Source organism: Glandiceps talaboti, chromosome 3 (assembly GCF_964340395.1).
Source record: "Glandiceps talaboti chromosome 3, keGlaTala1.1, whole genome shotgun sequence".
Lineage (NCBI taxonomy): Eukaryota > Metazoa > Hemichordata > Enteropneusta > Spengelidae > Glandiceps > Glandiceps talaboti.
The window spans coordinates 27,823,250-27,844,952 of NC_135551.1; the positions used below are offsets into that span (position 1 = coordinate 27,823,250).

At 36.9% G+C, this 21,703-nt stretch overlaps 3 protein-coding genes across 3 annotated transcripts; 1 reads left to right on the top strand and 2 right to left on the bottom strand.

The window, feature by feature from the left end:
* Positions 1-258: 258 nt before the first annotated feature.
* LOC144433335 (monocarboxylate transporter 12-like) lies at positions 259-3,232 on the bottom strand. Its single transcript, XM_078121641.1, has 4 exons — positions 3,025-3,232; positions 2,741-2,884; positions 1,632-2,477; positions 259-443 (listed from the first exon to the last, which is right to left on the bottom strand). The coding sequence occupies exons 1-4, from the start codon at positions 3,230-3,232 to the stop codon at positions 259-261; spliced, it is 1,383 nt and encodes a 460-aa protein (XP_077977767.1).
* Positions 3,233-7,701: 4,469 nt separating this feature from the next.
* LOC144433336 (monocarboxylate transporter 12-like) lies at positions 7,702-9,315 on the bottom strand. Its single transcript, XM_078121642.1, has 2 exons — positions 9,108-9,315; positions 7,702-8,390 (listed from the first exon to the last, which is right to left on the bottom strand). The coding sequence occupies exons 1-2, from the start codon at positions 9,313-9,315 to the stop codon at positions 7,702-7,704; spliced, it is 897 nt and encodes a 298-aa protein (XP_077977768.1).
* Positions 9,316-17,212: 7,897 nt separating this feature from the next.
* Positions 17,213-21,347, top strand: LOC144433337 (monocarboxylate transporter 10-like). The gene is made up of 4 exons (XM_078121643.1): positions 17,213-17,393; positions 19,362-19,954; positions 20,202-20,571; positions 21,094-21,347. The coding sequence occupies exons 1-4, from the start codon at positions 17,213-17,215 to the stop codon at positions 21,345-21,347; spliced, it is 1,398 nt and encodes a 465-aa protein (XP_077977769.1).
* The last annotated feature ends 356 nt before the right edge of the window (positions 21,348-21,703 follow it).

The following is a 21,703-nucleotide window of genomic DNA, read 5'->3' on the forward strand; positions in this document are numbered from 1 at the left end:
ATTACAATATCACTGATATATTCTGATGTTCAATAAAAATACCCCCAATGTATAAACAAAGTTTACTTCCCAGTAATTATTTTTTTTGTTATACTTTTTTTTTGTATTATCTCATTTGAAATTAAAGATATAACCATTGCAAAGTTATGCAAGATATTATATATATATAGGTCTAAGCAAACTTGAACTTCCAGATAAGTCTCGTTTAATTGGGAGACATTGGTCTTCGAGGCATATATTCTACATTAAACTTAACACTTAGTAATACATATGTCTACTATCAGTCTGGTCAGATGATCCCTCAGCATCACTATCTGTGCCATACTTCCTTCGCCGTAGAACAAATATCTGTCCAGGAATTTGAATGATTGCACTGAATAGACACATAGCACCTAATGTATAGTAGACAGTGTCGTAGTTCTTACAAACATCAAAGATACGACCTGTAAAATAGACAAATGAAATAAAATGTTGAAACGACAGGTTGATAATCAATGTTTAAATCATCTCTTCATGTGACATAATCTAGTACTACTGGTACTATCTAGAGTATACACACAGACATACTGATATAATTCAATACTATTGGTAATATCTAGAGTATACACACACATACTGACATAATTCAGTACTACTGGTACTATCTAGAGTATACACACAGACATACTGAGACAATTCAGTACTACTGGTAATATCTAGAGTATGCACACAGACATACTGACAAATACAGACGAACAGACAGTTCTAGACATACAAATAAACACACATAGATACACAGACACATAGAGACAGAGACAGACACACAAACACAGAGACACATAATGAAACACACACACATACATACGAGACAGACACAGACATACATACATACATACATACATACATACATACATACATACATACATACATACATACATACATACAGACAGACACACACACATGCATATACACAAACACACAGACACACGTACACATACACACACTGACAGACAGACAGACAGACACACACACACACAGACAGACAGACAGACACACACACACACACACACACACTATAAAGCAATTTCATTTGAACAAGACGTTACATCACCCAGGCTTTGTTGAGCGGTCTCAATATTCATGAGCTATAATCGTTACACGGTGACGAATCACTTCGTCCCAATTGCAACTCGTCCCACTCAACTCGCGCCAATTTCATGGCATCGGATTTGTGGGCTGATTGCTTGTTTTTATTTTTCAATAGATGTTAACGTCAAAAGTCTCGTTATTTTTACCAAAATGATGGAGGGATATCAAACCAAATTGACAGTCAATACAGTGGACGCACGCTGTTGTTTTTCGAGGGAAAAGCCATCGTGACCAATTCATACTAACCCTAATGCAACTTCATTGGCTTCCAGGACTTGATAATTAACACACTTTGTACGTTATCATTTGAATCTTAGGCTGAGAAGACAATAATAAGCTTTGATATATATATATGTATGTATATATTACTGTATTATTCATACACGCACACATGCTGGTATTCATCTAGGGTCTGTCTTGGCTGCCACTTCATTTGTGCACCTGAAATATTAAAGTGTCGCTCTCTGAAGTAACTCTACACTTACGTCAAATATGTTCCTCACCTGCAATCGGTGGACCAATCACGGCTCCTATACCAAATGATGTTAACATCATGGGAAATGCAAATGACACATGTTCTTGTCCAACTATATCACGGGTGCAAACGAATGCTACTGCAAAACACACTCCTGAAGTTAAACCAAGTAGTCCACCGAGGCTGGCAAATCCTACATAGCTATCAGCAAGGTTTGGTATGAGGCAAGCTATGGCCATTAAAGTAACAGACAATAGGTAAGTGGTCATGGCAGATAGTATTTTTAGATGTACGATTATTCCACCACTAAGCCTACCAACCAAGCTAAAGATTCCCGCTATTGATATAAGGAGAGACAATTGTTGTGATGTGCCAACTTGGGCTTCTGATGCTCGTGGGATTAAATGGATCATTGCACCAATATAGCCAATTGCTGTCGTTGCATAAGTAACTAGGTATGCGACAAAACAGGGTTTCTGACACACAGCAATATATCCACGACAGTACGAAAATACACAATATCTTTGACTAGAATTAGAGGGTCCTTTTTGACGTTCTTCAATTTCAAATACCACTCTTTCTTCAGTGATCCCCAAGACCTTCTTTCTAACACCTGTCCTCTTCGGAATGCATGCTTTCCGAATTGGTTTTAACAGGGCTCCACAGACACTCAGGTTTGCAAAAATGGCAGATTGGACCAAGAAAGCCCCTCGCCACCCATAGTGGTCGAGGCAGGCTTGCATGATTGTTGGTGAGACAAACAGTAAAATACCTGCTCCTACTTTACTCATACCATTTGCTAGAGCAAATCGAGTTGGAAAGTATCTTGCAATCATTACAGGGTGTGGAGAATAACTACCAGCAAACCCCAATCCTGTAAAGGAAAGATTGAAAGTGTTGAAAATTATTCTCCTAAAGAGAAAGGCAAGTCCTTACTTTTATACATTTCTGCCAAACAATAGTTAAATTATATATCACTGGTGAAACGAGATGAACCAGCATGGTGCAGCATGGTGAATTTGCTCTAAATTCATACACATATGTTCAAAGCTTTCAAAAGATTACCTTTCAAAGAAATTGATTGTGATCGAGCAAAAATCATATAGAAATGATATAAAAAACACTGTTATGACGTACCTGTCATCAAACCTAAACTTGCATACAGGAAGTATATACTTGTAGCGAATGAACTGATAAACATTCCAATCGATGCTACACAACCAAATATCATCACTGTCTTTCGAGCACCAATGTAATCAGCTGTTGATGTTCCAATACATGCTGTATGAAATGATACATTAAATCATATTTAACATAATATATTTCACGATACACACAGACACAAACATTTGCATACATACATACATACATACATACATACATACATACATACATACATACATACATACATACATACATACCAAGTGCATTGGAAATAAACTGAATTGATAAAATCCATGATGTTTCTTCAGCTGTTGCGTTGAAGTATCTTCTCAATTCGACAAACAGTGGAGTCATCGCAAACGCAAATGATAAAATGAGTCCATCGGCTAAGAATGTTGCTATCACAATCATCCAACCCCAGCCCCCATCGGGGCCTTCAGTTTGTAAACTTCCCTTATCTTTCATGATGTATTGAATCGTAGATAACGACCGTTGTAGGATTGTAATCCTCAAAGGGGCAGTGGAATATGGAGGAATTCAGAGCGACTCTCTTGGCATTGACATATGTACGGCGATTTATGGAATTATGTGCACTACCTACCATATAAACAAAGAAAGATAACAGTAAGATATAAATGCGGCGATTCAAAACAACTTTACTAAAATTCTAATTTATCATTTTAAGAAACGTGTTGTTAGCCTGTCCATGGACTGCCTGAGTGGGACTATTACAATGGGTACGGGTTCCATCATGTGTCCATCTAGCATGCGTGCATGAGAGACAAACTTACATTGACGAGAGACAAGCCACAAACATAAAACTGTATCCAAACCCAGGACGTATAAGTCAGTACTTTAATAAAATGCAATACTTCATTAAAATCAATATCAAGAAATATATCAGGAATTTTACACTTAATTCAAAATCGCAATTTCGAAATTATAAATTTACATAATTTGAGTGTTCATATTTACATCGTCATTTAATTAAACCAACCAAGAACTGTAAAAGGAACATTTATTATATAATAATGTACCCATCTTGTCTTAGTACCACTTTATCACTTCATCATTATAACTTTTATGCCGTTGATGCCCATGATTACAATTCGAATATGGCACACCATATAGACCACAATATAATGATTTAGTAATTTCCCTGCTTACATCACATCAATGACTTACATATATTATCACCTGTATGGAGACGAAAACCACTACTCTGTGACACACAAGTTAAGGTTGACTAAATAGACGACACAGACTAAGAGTGGAATTATAGGAATTAAAATATACCAACCACATTAGCTGTCCGCTATGTCGAAATAATTACTACCACTAATACACTTCCTTTTGACTCCAATACTATAGACGCAGACTTCGGAGATAGGCATTTGATTTTGTTTCTTGACTGATCTTGTGTACGTACACACACACACACACACACACACACACACACACACACACACACACACACACACACACACACACTCATTACCAAATTTATAAATAGTTACACCACTCGAATGTTTATCAAAATAGTTGTTGACCACAGTGCAATAATTTCTATTTTACACACGTCAAGATTGAATTACCTACATACAAAATCCTCATTTAGGTTTCTGTGTTGTCAGCTTTAGTCTTTTCTTGTACAACAATTAATCTGCCTCTAAGGTCGCCTCAAATGAAAAATATATATTTACTAGAAACTGTTTTACTGCAATGTCGACAAGTGAAAGGTCCCTCGGGATGTAGTCATCGTTGCATATATGTGAACACTAATACATGACGTCCGTGTACATATTTAACTAAGTCTTGTAACTGTAAAAACAAAACAATATACGTACCTTTGCGAATGTAGGCTTAAATCATCCGAAGATTCCAGAAAGTGTTAAGCATTGAGCCAAGAGCAAACCCGATAGCTGCATGTCGTCATAAGTTGTGCACTGAAAGGTCACATGTCATTATTGCTGACGACTACTGTGACCCAGGCCCTATACACAAAGTCAAGTCGGTGGACTGTCTAAATCCGAATAGCGAGGGCTTGCAAAGGAATCTGCTAGTTGCATGTTTTCTTTGCGTTTGCTTCTGAATGGCTGTAGTCTTTGGGGAAGATCTGGATTCTGATTGTGCCCCACTCAACCCTGTTATTATAGGATAGATGTAGCAATGTGAATCCTATACGCCTACTCAGGGAGACGATCCCGAAGTATAAATGACAGTGCCACTATAGTATAGGCCAATGTGAAGAACTTGTTTGAGTACAATGGGGGAATAACTATACAAATATAAAAACAAAAGACCAGTATGATACAACATATACCAAGTCATTGTTTGTAACTTACTAAATGACAAAAACATCAAAGAATGTGCAAAATGTATGCTTTAAATGTACATAGAACAGTACACTTTGTCCATTTTTTCTCTCGCTTTATTGTAATTGATCGAGTTATAAACTTGGACTTGGTCTGTACGGTTTCACGTTTTTTCCAATTCCGAAATGATGTTCAAGTTCTTTTATAAATTGACAAGCCAAACGAAGTACCCATTTGTCCTCCATATAAGATAATTAAAATGCGCTTTTATTTCGGATTGATTGAAGTAGGACACAATCAGAGTCACTTTATAGTCTAAGTGAGTCTAATGTCATAGAAAGATATTAGTAGCTCTCATATATCTTTCCTTTTTTTATTGAATATCTAGATCTATACTCATTGAATCCTAGTCGTAACAAACTTTTCAAACATCTGAGATATGCCATGCCAGGGCACGTACAATGAATGTGTACCAGATTGCAAGAACATTGAGCATCGACAATAGCGCCACCTACATGTATGTCACAATAATATTACTCAGAGGGTTATAAAGAATCACTATCTACATTTCACTAAAAGTCCTGTTTACAAAAATTTACACTTATTCTCTTTTTAAATGAAGAAAATATAGTCACATGGACACATTTCTTTCAAACAAATGTCAAAATTATATAAAGATTAACGAATAATTATAGATTCTATATATTAATAAGAGCTTGAGGTGCAGAAATAAATGGAAAGGGTTTGAGTAGCTTGAATAGTGGAGAGAGTGGAGAGAGGGAGTGACGAATAGAGCTGATCAGGTTTGCAAACATTCTGCACATGCTCAGACGAATCGAGTGTGACTCCGAGGTTTTTGACACTAGAGGCGAAATTTACATAAGAGTTTCGAACATGCGTATACGGAGGGAGAGATGATTTAGCAGATAATCTGGGTGTTGATATTAGTATTGCTTCTGTTATAACTGCAGTTTATTAGATGTCATCCACTTCTTGATGTCAGCAATACAGTTGTGCATGATTTCAATAGTTGGATTAATTTGATCGATCTTAGCTTCCTTGTGTAAGTTGTCATCTACAAACCACGGTGATTTATTGAGTGCTTTCATACAAGGTTGAAATTTTTTTCTAAAATAGCCGCTTAATACTATAAAATAAAACATTCCCAATTTCCTTAAAAACAAGATGGGTTCTATGTTTATTATAACCAGGAACAAGCTGAAGTGGCAAGTTTTGAGAGTCTTTGAGAACTTGTTTTTCTGGGATATTAGTGCCCGAGGCACATTCTTCATTCATACTAAGCCTTCGAACTAATCATTCCTATTTCAGTCTGGTCAGCCGATCCCTGACTGTCAATATCACTGCCACACTTCCTTCGCCATAGAATAATTATCTGTCCAGGAATTTGAATGATTGCACTGAATAGACACATAACACCTAATGTATAGTAGACAGTGTCGTAGTTCTTACAAACATCAAAAATACGACCTGTAAAATAGACAAATGAAAGTTGAAAATGAATGTTTAAATGATCTCACAATATTCGACATTACTTAAGTACTTTTGATACTACTAGAAGTAGAATAGACACAGACAAACCGAGACAGACAGACAGACAGACAGACAGACAGACATACCTTACATGTGTGTATGCAATATATGCCACCCACCCAAATAACATATCGCTACCGCTCGTGTGAGGACCTGTATATCCATTTTGTACCCACGAGACAATCCGTTCAGCGTTTCTCATAGGTTTTCCGTATAGCCTAATCATTGACAGACATCGCAAATAAAAATAGTGGCTGTCTATAATCCCCATTCACCCAGCTTTGCGTTGTCTAAATCTCTTATGATGTGTGCCGACAACGGCAATTTCCGGAAATAGCAAACAGTAACTTTGTGGGTCTGGCGTACGTAACCTTAGGTTTCGGGCGACTATTGACGTGACCATAGGCCCTCCACCAGTGTCTATGACGTGACCTACTTGTTGATAATCATTGCACTCAGCTTGATTGCTAAACTTGGCATTCCACTTCCGGTCTATTCTTTCCCATACCAGTGTCTTTGTATTTTCTTTTTTCCCTACTGCTGACAGATTAGTCTGTAAGGTACGCCGTGACGGGGCGCCCTCGGTGAGGGTGGAACGGCACGACGTACCTTGCAGTCTACTGACAGGTGTGATTTATATTTCACTGAAAGTTTGTTATGACAGTGGCTCACTGATTCCTGATTCCTGATTGGCTGAATAGCACCGTTCGTACCTGTCAGTCACACTTGTTACGCCTACCTTAGGTAAAGTTATAGATATGACAAACCATAGACCCTCCTGTCTATGGACAAACATATTTGATATTTTCGTATATTTTGTGAATTATAGGAATGACGTTGAATTAATACGGAGTACATCTACACAATGGAACGTACCACATTGTATTTAAAAGAAACGAAGCATTCAGAAAGTGCTGGTCAATAGTTCTTTCTTACCTGCAATTGGTGGTCCAACCATCGCTCCTATACTATATGATGCTATCATCATGGGAAATGAAAATGACGCATGTTCCTGTCCAACTATTTCGCTGGTGCAGACAATCGCTAGTGGAAAGCATGCCCCTGAAGTTAAACCAAGTAGTCCACCGAGGCTGACAAATCCGATGTAGCTTTGAGCAAGGTTTGATATGAGACAAGCAATGCCCATAAGGTAACAGACATTATACAAATAGCCATAGCAGATAGGATTTTCAGATGAACAATTATTCCACAAATAAGTCTGCTAACCAAGCTAAAGATTCCCGCTATTGATATAAGGAGAGACAATTGTTGTGATGTGCCAACTTGGGCTTCTGATGCTCGTGGGATCAAATGAATCATTGCACCAACATGTACAGCTGCTGACGTTGCTAAAGTAACTAGGTATATAACAAAACGGGGTTTCTGACACACAGCAAGATATCCTCGACAGTACGAAAATACACAATATCTTTCACTAGAATTGTGCTTAATTTCATGTTGCGCTGATTCCTCGGCGATCTCCTCATTATTATCGTCCGACTTTGTTGGAATATACACTTCTCGGATTGGTCTTAACAAGGCTCCACAAACACACAGGTTTGCAAAAATTGCAGATTGAACCAAGAAAGCTCCTCGCCACCCATAATGGTCGAGACAGGCTTGCATGATTGGTGGCAAAATAAAAAGTGCTGTACCCCCTCCGAGTTTCATTAAAGTATGGACGAGAGCAAATCTAGTTGGAAAGTACTTTGTCATCATTACAGAGTGTGGAGAATAACTACCAGCAATACCCAATCCTGTAATAGAGAAAAATACAAGTTGTCAAAAATCATTTTCCTTCAGGAAAAAGATATTCTATACTCTTTCTGTAAAACCAGTTATTTAAATGGCAGTGGAATATATATATATGTAGTTTTGGTAGTTGTACATTGTACATTTACAATATGGGGAATTTGATAAATATGTATTCAAAGGTTTGGTTCGTAATTCCAGGATGATTTCTCTATATGGTTGTGATCGAGCCAAATAATACAAAAATTATCCCTAAACAGCATACGTGACGTACCTATTATCAATCCGCAACTTGCATACAAGAAGTATATACTTGTAGCGAATGAACTGATAAACATTCCAATCGATGCTACACAACCAAATATCATCACTGTTTTTCGAGCACCAATGTAATCAGCTGTAGATGTTCCAATGCATGCTTTGTCAAATGATACATAAAGTCACATTTATTCCAAGAATATAGGTGTAAAATATATCAACATACATACATACATACACACACACACACACATACATACATACATACATACATACATACATACATACATACATACATACCAACCTACGTACCTGCCTACCTACCTACCTACCTACCTGCCTGCCTACCTACATACATACATACATACATACATACATACATACATACATACATACATACATACATTCAAGTGTATATTGAAATCATTATTCATATCTGAAACCCACATTTAAAATGTTATTACCAAATGTATTAGAAATGTACTGAATTGATAAAATCCATGACGTTTCTTCAGCTGTTGCGTTGAAGTATCTTCTCAATTCGACAAACAGTGGACTCATCCCAAAAGCAAATGTTCCAATCAGGCCATCGGCTAAGCTTGCTGCTAAAACAATCATCCATCCCCAGCCTCCATCTGGTCCTTCTGTTTGTAAACTTTCTTTATTTTTCATAATGCATGGAATCGTCGATAACGATTGGTATTGGACTGCATTCGCCAGAGGGGACCCGGAATTCAGGTTGCTCCCTTAGCGCTGAACAATACGGTGACCATGGGAAAATAAATACAGTCTACGAAATAAGCAAAATGAAAGATCACAGAAAAAAGAAACATGACATATGAACACAAATATTACTTACTTACATTCAAATTCATAGATGAAGCATCCCATGAAGCATACACTTTTCACCTTCCGTAAGAAGTTATACGATATTTATGAATATTGAGCAGTTTGCACAGTTAACTATATTTTAATCACACAAACCTCTGATTTCTATAACTTGGAACATAAATTGAAGACATCAAAGCACACGTGCCAATATATCAGATGTAAACTGAATGCCTTCCGTAAGGGCAAACCTTTAGTTTGGATTGTTTTCCTTCACGCCTTGTCGAAAAGAAAAAATCTAAGCCACCAGACATGACATTGTATAGCCATTAGTTACTATATTAATAAATAAAACCTCAGACCTCTATAGTGGTCTGAGATAAAACGTAGCTTCGGAACTCCGGTTGACACATTGTGCATATCTGCTTCTGCAAAGGTTTGGCGTATTTTCAACTCGCCATATTAAACTTTCAGTAGAGTCCACCATTTTAGATACTGTAAACATGTAAACCTCAACTGAAATCTCAAATTTCATAAAAATATGAATTCATTTAAATGACCATAGTAAAAAAATATTGGCATAGTCTTTGTGTAACGGTCCGTTCCAGAATTTTCGGTAGAAGAAAGAGGTGTAATTTGACCCGGAAGTTGAAGCTGGCCTGGTTTGACTGATGATCTTCCCATGCATGCTTTCACGGCAAACAGAAACACTGTGCTGTGAGAGTACTAGTGCAAACAACATATCAAGGAAAAGATTTTCAATTTTAATTGAGAATAAAATAGTGAAGAGATCGTATGAATTTATCTCGGCGAATTGTCCGGCATGATTGCCCACAGTACAGATGCGATCTTACGGCCAACACAGCATGCAATGTGAAGGGTTTGTAGAACGTTGTGTATGCTTCACCTGCACCGGCCTCACCGTAGCTAGAACGTTTACAGCTCTAATTACCAAAAATGTGCAAATAACTTAGTAAAACTGAAAGCTACATCAATAATATTTTAAGGACAGATGCGCTTTGGTATCGCAAATGTATGTACCAAATTATATTGAAGTTGAAGCTTGTATAAATTGCTCATTATTCATGGAATGTTTACCAAAACCTAACCAGTTCTTGCCATTACCCCACAGAACATGTGCACCAAATTTCGTTTGAATTGAGCCTGTCGTTTTGGAGAAAATGGTGATACAGACACACAGACACAGACTTTCATCTTCAATATATAACATTCCTTAAAGAAGGTAAAAACTGTTCTTCCAATCTGTAATGGCTGTACATCTGATGGGAAGAAGCCAATTACACAGAGATCATATGGAAAACAATGGAAAACATAACTACCTTAAAACTAGACACTCACATTGTTTTTAAATGTACCTAACCCAGCCCATACCGATATTTCCGTATATATTTGGTACTACCATACGTATTACATAAATGTAACCAATAATAACATCCATTTACATGAAATATAATACATGTAAATGTTAAGCAAATTAGTGTACGTACCGTCGCGTATACAGTATAGGCGTCCGAAGATTCCAGGAACGTGTTTTGTCGTTTAATGGCTGAGATCGAAGCCAATTGCAGTTGTCGTCGTATGTTGTGTTAAAGCATTCCTCCAGTAATTGTTGCCATTGCATCACGTACATCACGTAAGTGTAGAGTGCATGCAACGTCACTGACTAAACTGTCACACTACATATATACGCGTCTGTAGGCGAACATTTTGGTAATGGCTTGGAATCTTTAAGGATCTGTAAGTTCCAGGTTCAAACCTCGCCACTGCTGTTCGTTTCTGAAAAGGTCAAAGACATTGTGCCTAAGTCAACTTAGTTGTATAATAATAATTTAAAAAGTGGGTGAGTGAGTGATTACTAATTACTACAATTTGGGGGTTTACGACCTTTGTGTTGAAGTTTTACTGTTTACTACCTTAATACACTTTCTGGAGACGATTACGAATATTAATAGAGAAAAATTGTCCTTGCTCTGCAGCCTGATTTGCAAAAGGAAAGGTCGTATTCGAAGTTTTATTGTTCTATTAATAGATAGATGTTAAGTTGAAAGAGTATCCCTAGCTTAATTAAGAAAATCTGATAATTGTAGGAAGTATTTTTCAAAAAAGTTATTGCTAGAGCCAGTAACAGTGATAAATACATTTCCACTTTTCAATATTTCACACTCCCTAATCACCACCATTGGTGGCGTTTTTCGAAATCGCATCATGTACGACATACAATATGAACAAAGCGATACAAACATTCAAAACTTGCATCAGAACAATCTTGGCTTTATTGCACTGTTATCGATTGAAACTATCAAAAGTCAACCAGATTTTACATAACAGTGGAGTTCAATAAAGTATCATCTTCGTCATTGTGTAGACCTAGAAATGAAGGTATATAATTATAATGCAATGACTGTGAATAACACAAATGGCATCTAACCGGAAAAACAACAACATAGCTATGCATCGATACATGCTTATATACATTTTGATAGGAATTTCATTTCAATAGCAACGAATGTAGGTCTGGGGTGATACATGTTATTGACAATTGCTGTTAACGTTCTTTTAAAAAAATCTCCGGAAAAGTATGTTGCTGGAAAATTGCATTGCCTCTAGGGCATATGTTAGGTTAGGACAGCTAATTACGCGAATGGCTTGCAATTGGTATGTTTCCTGTTATCAATGGCTATCAATGGCTTGAAATCTCTGACATGAATAAACAACACATTCTGCAGTTAAATCTAAAGAATAGTGTCCCTGCAAACCACATATCATCGTCAGAGGGCGATGGTTACATTAACTTTTGTCACTGTTCTGTTTACCACTGAAAACCAATGTTCTGTAGTTATTAGTTCTCACCAATTATAGAAAAAAATCACGTCCGTTTTTGCAGATTTTTATTAGAGGTGCGTTTGGCGGAGTCCTAATTACTGATTTATTCCCCGAACTAAAATATTCCTTATTGTCACACACACGCGCGCACACACGCGCGCACACACGCGCGCGCGCGCACACACACACACACACACTCGCACGCGCGCTTGGAAACGTTATTGTTTGGTCACATTTTAAAGACGGCAAACAATGATCATTTTCAATTGTGCTTCAATGCCATTGGCGCTGTTTTTCTAGATATATAAAGTGGTAATTATAACGCTTACATTGCCTGGCCAATTAACTCCTTAAAACGTACGTGTGCAACAAAATTCATTACATGTAATTGTTATCGTATTCACGCTACACATGCCGAGGCACCAATGCCATACATCAATCTATAAACCGTTTCTTTTAACAATTTTATCAAATTTCTTGATGTTCGAGTTCACATCATCATATTAATATGTAATAACCTGCTGTAGCTAGACTGAGTGGATATCTTGAGACTGGACTGTCTACACCCATTGTCTGAACCATAGTCGGTTACTTTGCAGATTTCTATTTTTTGATAAAGAGTAGATGTTAAAGCTCGGGTAAATGAGTCACCTGTAGTAATTATAGCGATAAAGGGGGCATAATATGTATACACGTACATGTTATCGGAACCCAGTATTTTCTAGATGTCATAGTCTCGACTTAATTGAATCCTCACACAGATAAGGACAATAATTCTAAATTTTTATATTCATTTTTATTAATAAAGGTTATTAGGGGTCCGATGAATTTCATGAAAGGGGAGTGTAGTCCTTGGTAACTGTGACTCCTACCGTAATGAACGATTTCTTTACGAACTCCATCTTCGAGAAGTGCTGACATGTGCAGATAGGGATGTGTAACTATATAACGATGTTGCACATCCCTGCCGCTGGAAATTCAATGTAAGACCATATATGGGGTCTGCGTATTGAGTGCTTGCCTCTAAAACTATGACGTGGCATGAACTGTGACTGAATAACCGTGGTCAACTATATCAGACGTCGACCGTTTTGGAGTAGGTGGGCTGTGTTTACTAGTTTGTTTTTCTTATCTTGTTGGTCCGTTTCAGTGGTTACACTTTGTACACTTTGTACACCCATCACCACTCCTTGTACCATTATGTAGGTCACGGTATCTTTTCAGTGTTCAACAATGGTAGTCGATGACTGAATCATGATTTTTCAGAATTTCGGTGCCTATCTCTTTTTCTCTTTCCTCTCCGCCCCATTCCCGCCCCACTCTCATGCAGATACATAAATACACAGAGAGAATCACACACACATACACATATGTACAGATACACAGACACATACACAGATTATCAAGAATATGTATATACACACATGTTTTCTTGCGACAACAAACGTGTGAATACTTCGCGATGTTGTTTCATTGTTTGAAGGGTCCATCGTTTGAATGTAATAAAGAGTTTAATATGGCACTGTTTTGGGAAGAAAATAATTTCTTCACTGAAATTATCAAAAATCTCGACCGTACATTCTCTTCGACCATTTGGTAAGTTGTTTGTACGGTCAAGGTTTTATTTTCATGATACATACGTAGTCCCTGACTGAGACTGAGTAACAGTTTCAAGTTAAACGTGTTATCTTGGTAAACTGTCTTTGCACGCTAAACGTTAAGATATTGCAAACATTTTTAGAACACAAGCAATTGCACAGTGGCTGTTACTGAACCTTGCGTTAGACAGAACCTAGTTAGATACGAATTTTGGCACTGAGATCTCAAACAGTTCAGAGTTTGCCGACTCTTACTGGATGCATGGCAGTTGGCTACGCCGGGTGTTCACGCACTGTATGGATGAAGTTGGCTAGGGAATAAAAACCCGATGACGGTGATATCAGTATAAATCACTTAAAAGACTACTTTGTCGAGCTAGTCAGATGTTGTATATAAATAGCATATGAGAGTTTATATCCAACCGCTAATGAGATGATCAATCAATAGAAGAATCCTCTGTAGGATATCAGTCTTAAACTGGAAAATACGAAACAAAGTAATTAATTACCCAGTGTCCACATTAACGATTATTTGTCAATCGCTATAACTGTGTTGACCTGTCGATTAAATAACACTTATATAAAAATTTACACTGGTAGGACCAAACAACGCTTATCAAAGCAGTTTAGATTGAAATACTTCTATTAAACCAATTAATGTCTGTACTTACATCTTGGTATAGCCACGTTCATATTGTTTGGCCAACTGTGGGAAGGCATTTGGGTTTATGGTTGAAGTGTGGCTCCAGTGGTTGGTTGAATGGTTGAATAGAAGGTATATTTTTTTATCTTATCTTATCTTATCTTATTTATTTATTTATTTATTTATTTATTTATTTATTTATTTATTTATTTATCTATTTATCTATTTATTGATCAATTCTTTTCGTAGCAACCGTGACAAGTATTTGAATAGTCTGACGACTTTTGTTAGTTGTTCATAGCTCCAAACCGAGAATCTCCCTGTAACTGTGTAAGCGAACTATGAGTCAACGTTTCTCAAATTCTTTTATCAATTTTACTTATATTTTTATTTTCATGTGTACCTTCTGAAGATATTTAGGTATTCCTGAAAGACGTGGTGTCACCTCCTAAAAAAAAGTGATAACGACTTTGTTTAAATTAGGAAACCGATTTCAATACTGGTCAACCCGGACTTGTAGATATTTCTAAAGCTGAAGTAACATATTTCTTAATTTACTTTTTAGTTTTAACGTAATGGGATTCACCTACATACTTGAATAAGTGTCCTTTATTCATTGCTGATGTCGTCGTGAACAACACATTGGTGGCTTATACCCTTTTGTTCAGATCAATTTAGGACAATTTGGTGGTTAACCATACAAATAGAGCAGGTGAGTTGCTTTTTTATGAGGAAAGTAGCGGTGACAAGATCAACTCAAATAATCAAACCATAAAACACCGCTATCTAGACAGTCGCACTCCATCAACAACACGCCGTATGCCAATCAATATATTTCAATTTGGTTGGGGTAATGGTACGAACTCAGAGGCATTTGAGTGTATTTATTTCTCAATTGCTAGCGTAAGATCTTGCTAGCGCCGCTAAATGAATTAGAACTCGAAATGCATACTGGTGTGTCTCGCCAAGGCATGCTGACAGCGATATATATAGCCCGCGATCGACTTAATATCCGGGTGATTGGGCAATGGCTTTACTAAACAATACGAAATACAGATCATAGTTCATCTGTACATCTATGTTCTGAAGTTGGATGAGTCGGGCGTCTGTTGGTGTCATCTCTGAAATCAAGTGATTGGTCTGAATAACACTGTTGCCATGTCAAAGTGCTTGACATGACGCCTACTTCACAGCTGAGCTAATAATAAGTGAACCAGAAACTTGCTTTTCTTCATATTATTATATGTTTGGTCAAAACAATTACATGTGTTTGATATTAAATTGCCACTCCTATACTCAGCTTTACTATTTGCCTAAAACGACCGAACAGTTTTTTCATTACTAATACCAAATAATTTGATTCCCAAAACTAGGCACACATTCATATATCACCACACAAAATTGAATGCCTGTACACCGGAGATAAGACAAGAGATACTGTTTTTTTTCAAGACTTTGGTTCACGTACAGACTAGTATGCAAAAAGAATTGCAGAGTTTCAGATTATCTGTCAATGAACCATTTCTGTGTTTTGAATTGAATATGCGGTATAATGTATAAGTAAAATAAATCATATTCACAACAGTCTGGAAATACTTCAGAGTCCTTTGACCCCTCATACATCGCAATTGGTCTCATTGTAGGATATACCCCCACTAGGTTGAAGACTGTTAGTTAACCATTACAACAAAACATATATTTTGTTGATATACTCGATAATGTGTACCCAACTTGTGTCCATGGCAACTGTAATCTGCAACGATAAGTAGTTAATGTTTTTCTCCATCTACAAACTAAAATCGTGTTTTTTCTGACCAAGCTATTTTTAGGAATAAATATGTCAAGCCCCTCTTTACACATGGTGACGTCAAATGTATTCAAAACGTGGTAAGTCGTTCATTGGCTACATCGTCTAACGGTGTCCATTTAGCCAATCGGCTGTTACTATATCTTTTAAGGTTTCATTGTGTTTATGCATGACATGGAGGAAAATTTCTACCCAGCAACCCAGAAAATTGTATTAAACACATATATGTGATTGCAACGCATTGCCGTTGAGTAATGTTATAAAATAATTTGATTTTTAATTTCGATAATTTCTATCACTTCCGTTGTTTCAAATGGAGTGACCGCTTCAAACATTCATGTCGTCTCTAGACGTACATAAATTACCCTGTCTATTCAAGTGACGTATGTTAGGGTTTAATACTAAAACACACATTTCGTTATACCACTCTTTGGGGTTTTAAGCTAACGATATCAACCCAATGCGACAAACTTGAGTATTTCAGTACTTTATCTGTTCACAGAATCGATGCATTCAGCTAACTGTAACAGCGCCTCCTATTGCCCTGGTTTGGAGGACAGCGCTACTCTCTAACCTCATCGCATGCTATTGTCCACCGCTGTGTTACCTTTGTATGCACACATCTATTTGTCATCTCATTCAAAGTGTTTGAGGAAAAAGCACAACTCTATCTGACAGTTCTGATTTTCAATGATCAAGACAGTTGCAGGTGAGCTTCTGACAGGGAGACCAGTGCGGTATAATTGTATCTAAAACACGAAGGCGACGAGATCTCTCTGTGACATGGGGAACCTCTTGCGGTGATACCCCAGTAAGACATTGTTTCACTTGAAGTGACATGAACTTAAAATGAGGAATTCAATTTCGGAACATGTGCCGCCCGAAGGAGGCTGGGGATGGGTGGTATGTATTGCTTCGTTTTGGACCAATGGCACTGTGTTTGGAATTCTCAATTCATTTGGAGTGCTCCTTGTAGCAATGCTGGATGACCCATCACTGCATGAATCTGGCGCTACAACTTTTACCATCGGTAAGTGAACATTTAATTTCACAGCAGTCCTATCTATTAAAATGTCATCACTTTACGTCTTTGAGTGCATAATTAAAATATATATATATTTGAAACCTGGAAGAACAAGAGCAAAACTTGTTGACGGCTTATTTTTAACACAGCCACCCTCTTTATAGCAGTCAGAAATGGACTCTTCATTACACTGCAATCAACTCGATTATACGTATAAATTATACAATCAGAATGGTGTTCCGATCCTTGATAGATTGGAGTAAAATTTAACGGAGTTTTTTTTGACAGTATAAGACGAGCATGGCAAAGTAGTAAAGGTCACATGACCTACAATAATCGATTAGAAAATTGTACATGTCGTTAAATCAGCTGATTTTCGGTTTCATAAAATACCATGACGTCATACAAAACGCACACCAATTAAATTATCAATACATCATTAATATTTGGAGATATGATAAAGGATCAACTTAATTTCTAAATTTAAATCTGCAATCATGACACACGCCGAAAACCCCATTCTTTGTCTGATCATTGCACTTTGTCCCGCTAATTGCTTGATAAATAAAGATAACTTGGTGCCTGGATGGTTAATTGGTCAAACACACACACACTATCAGCTTTGAACTTTTCCAGCATGGTCATCATTTGACCAAGGTTCCCCATATAGAAATTACAATCAATCGAATTACAACTTAAAAGCCCACTTTCAAATTTGAGTGCAGTAAATACATTTGGATGCCGATTCCAGCATTAGTATGTACTGGCCAACAACAAACATTTCATTTTGCAATGTTAGCGTTTCTAGTAGATCTAGAGAACAAAACACAATTTTCTTAAAATACTAGCAAGAATAGCGGTTCCTGTATTGTTTTAAATATCAACCTATATACAACTAAACCGTGGCGAATGACTACTTCAGGGGTGATAAGTTTATCTAGATTGTTTGAATTGAATGTGCTTTGTTGCCATTTGCTCTATCCGTGCGTATTCACACGTTCACCCATTGCATCACCAATCCGACGTCACGTATGAATCGGTTGAACTTTTACAGTAATGGCCTGAGTGCGATGTGAACGTTCGTAGGCGCTGATATCAGGTACAGAAGTCAATATCACAAAATGGTATATAAATTCAATCAATCAATCAATCAATCAATCAATCAATCAATCAATCAATCAATCAATCAATCAATCAATCAAAAATATAAATAAATAGATAAATAAATAAACAAATAAATAAATAAATACATGAATAAATAAATAGATAACAATAAATGAATAAATAAATGAACAAATCAATCAATCAATCAATCAATCAATCAATCAATCAATCAAAAATATAAATAAATAGATAAATAAATAAATATACAAATAAATAAATACATGAATAAATAAATAAATAACAATAAATGAATAAATCAATCAATCAATCAATCAATCAATCAATCAATCAATCAATCAATCAATCAATCAATCATGCATCAATCAATCAATCAATATGATGGTTGATCATTATTGTTAATGAGAATAACATCAAATGTTTTACAATTCATAAATTCCACCACCATGGTATAAGAACTTCACACTCTAATATACTTTAAACTGGTAGATTTGATAACTATCAGATTTGTGAAAAGTGTCTTTGTATGAAAAAAAAACTAACTTCTGATGACGCCCACCTGGTGAGGTAAATGGAAGAAGGATTTCCGCCGCTTTTATACACAGTTACCTTGATTACCATACACATGATGTGACACTGGTAATGTTATAAATTTTCAGTGCTAAACTTGAAATTTAAGGAAACCACGTTCACGAAGGAAGCTTTCCGACCTTCATCTCTGCGCGTTGTACTGTTTGCATATCATACAGTGAACTGATATTAAAACTTTCGAATCTGACACCTTGGGCAAGGAGAATATTGTACAATGTCAATGTACCTTTCACAAATATATTTTGTTTATGTTGATTTCAGCATGGGTTGGATCTGTCGCAATTGGAATCACATTTTTGATGTCACCGGTAGCAAGTATCTTAACGGACATACTTGGTTGTCGAAAAACAGCAGTAATCGGTGGCATTATTGCATTTATTGGATGCATTTTAGATACGTTTGTCAAACGACTGGATGTGTTATTTTTAACATATGGAATACTCCTTGGTATCGGATTTTCCCTGGCCTACATACCGTCATTAGTCATTCTAGGTCACTATTTCAAAAAACGGATCGGCTTCGCTAATGGTCTGGTAACTGCTGGCAGCGGTGTGTTCACGATGATATTCCCATTACTTCTGGAACTATTGGTTGAAACAGTCGGACTGTGGAATACAATGCGTGCAATCAGTGGCTTTGTGTTTCTGCTTATTCCATTTGCACTGACGTTCCGCCCTTTGATTCCAGCGGGAGTAAATCAAGGGCCATCGAGTCGCATCAAAGATCAAACTGCCTGTCAGCACCGCGTTACTAAGTATTTAAATGTTCAAATCTGGAAGAGAAAAAATTATGTAATATGGAGTATAGCTGTACCAATAGCGATGCTGGGATATTTTGTACCCTTTGTTCATTTGGTAAGTAATCTGACACTATATACTCTTACCAAACTTTACAGCATAGATAAGGTATGTGGCTCAGTTAAAATCATATGTATATTATAGATAAAGCCATTGCTGTGTTTACACCTTCCTTATCCCTGTATTCTGGCCTCTCCGTTTCCACCTTCCTTTTACCCCATCTCTCTCATCTCTCTTTCCATAGTATCTTAGCAACTATCCTTTTCTTTCCTTCTTCTGTCTCGTCTGGTCCTATTTTATACAGATAAACCACGAAAGACACGTTTCTCCAGGAGTAAATGGAGCCATCTTAATCTCGTGTTTGAGTGGGACGTCATTGGTGGGACGCTTGGTATTTGGGCGTCTAGCTGACCTTAAAAAGTTCAACCCTGTCGTTCTTCAACAAATATCATTCTTCGGTATTGGATTCATTACTATATTATTGCCGGCCGCGACGTCTCATTTTGGAATGGTGATTTTGATGGTGTTATTAATGGGTATATTTGATGGATGCTTCGTCTGTATGATGGGACCAGTAGCATTCAATCTTGTAGGTGCAATCAATGGTTCACAAGCTCTTGGTTTCGTATTTGGTTTGATGGCTGTACCTGGTACTATTGGTCCTCCTGTTGCCGGTAAGTATGACGTCATTTTAACTTTAACATTTCTAGTAACATATTAAAGTTCAATTCAGCTGTTTATCATTTAAACCCTGCATTTGTTACAAGACTAGTATTCTGTACTTTTGTCCCCATAAGCCTGATCAGTGAAATCTAGTTAGACTAGGCCATTCATCAACCCGTTCTACATGTACAGAGTGATCGATATGATGTTCGCTGATCTTTATGCCAGCACTTTAATAGCGAAATAAGATACTATGGTGTAAAAGGGCGATTAAATGGTAACAATTCCCAAAGGAGAGGTGCCATATCATTTGTGGTCGCAAATTTTGCGAATCGTTGGTTTTCATTTATTGCTTAGCAACCAACATTTCAGTAACGAAAACGTTTCAAGATAGAAGTTAACTGGTGAAGTTTTATCTCAACTGATTATCAATAAGGAGAGAGGATATTGTATATAGGAGATACGATATTGCAGTTGTAGATATATACAATAACGCCCTCAACACACTCAGACTTTATTCTTTCGTTTCACAGGATACATCTATGACGTGATTGGTTCATACAATCTGGCATTTGTGATTGCTGGGGCAGCACCGTTGATGGCGGCATGCGTCATGTTCCTCATATTCCCAAAACAAACCGATGTCAAGTCTTCTAATGGACAAATTTCGCGATCGGATGACCCTGGGCACTGTGAGGAGATAGAAACCCATCAAATGTTGGACCACAACAGTAACGACGAATCAAACATGACTAAATTACAGAAACAGAATGAAGAATATACTTAAACAGGGACTTACATGTATTACTCACCTTTGCTAACATAGTTTGGATGTAATGCTTAAATGTTCTTACAAACGATGTTGTATTGGTATGGTCCCATAGTTGTTATCTTTCATACATACCTTACACATCAAACGTTACTGAGTTAACCGCTTTATTAATCGCCAGCTCTTCTTTGAGGCCAAAGGTCTTGGAAGTGACAGACTTACCAAAATACATATGAACCCAACTCATTACTACCTCAGGTAGAAATACAGTTAAATCAGTACAGCATCACTGTGCTTCAATTATCGAGGAGTACGTGCTTCGAAGAGTGTCTGTAGAATTAATATATTTCAATATCGTTTCTGTGAAAACAAAA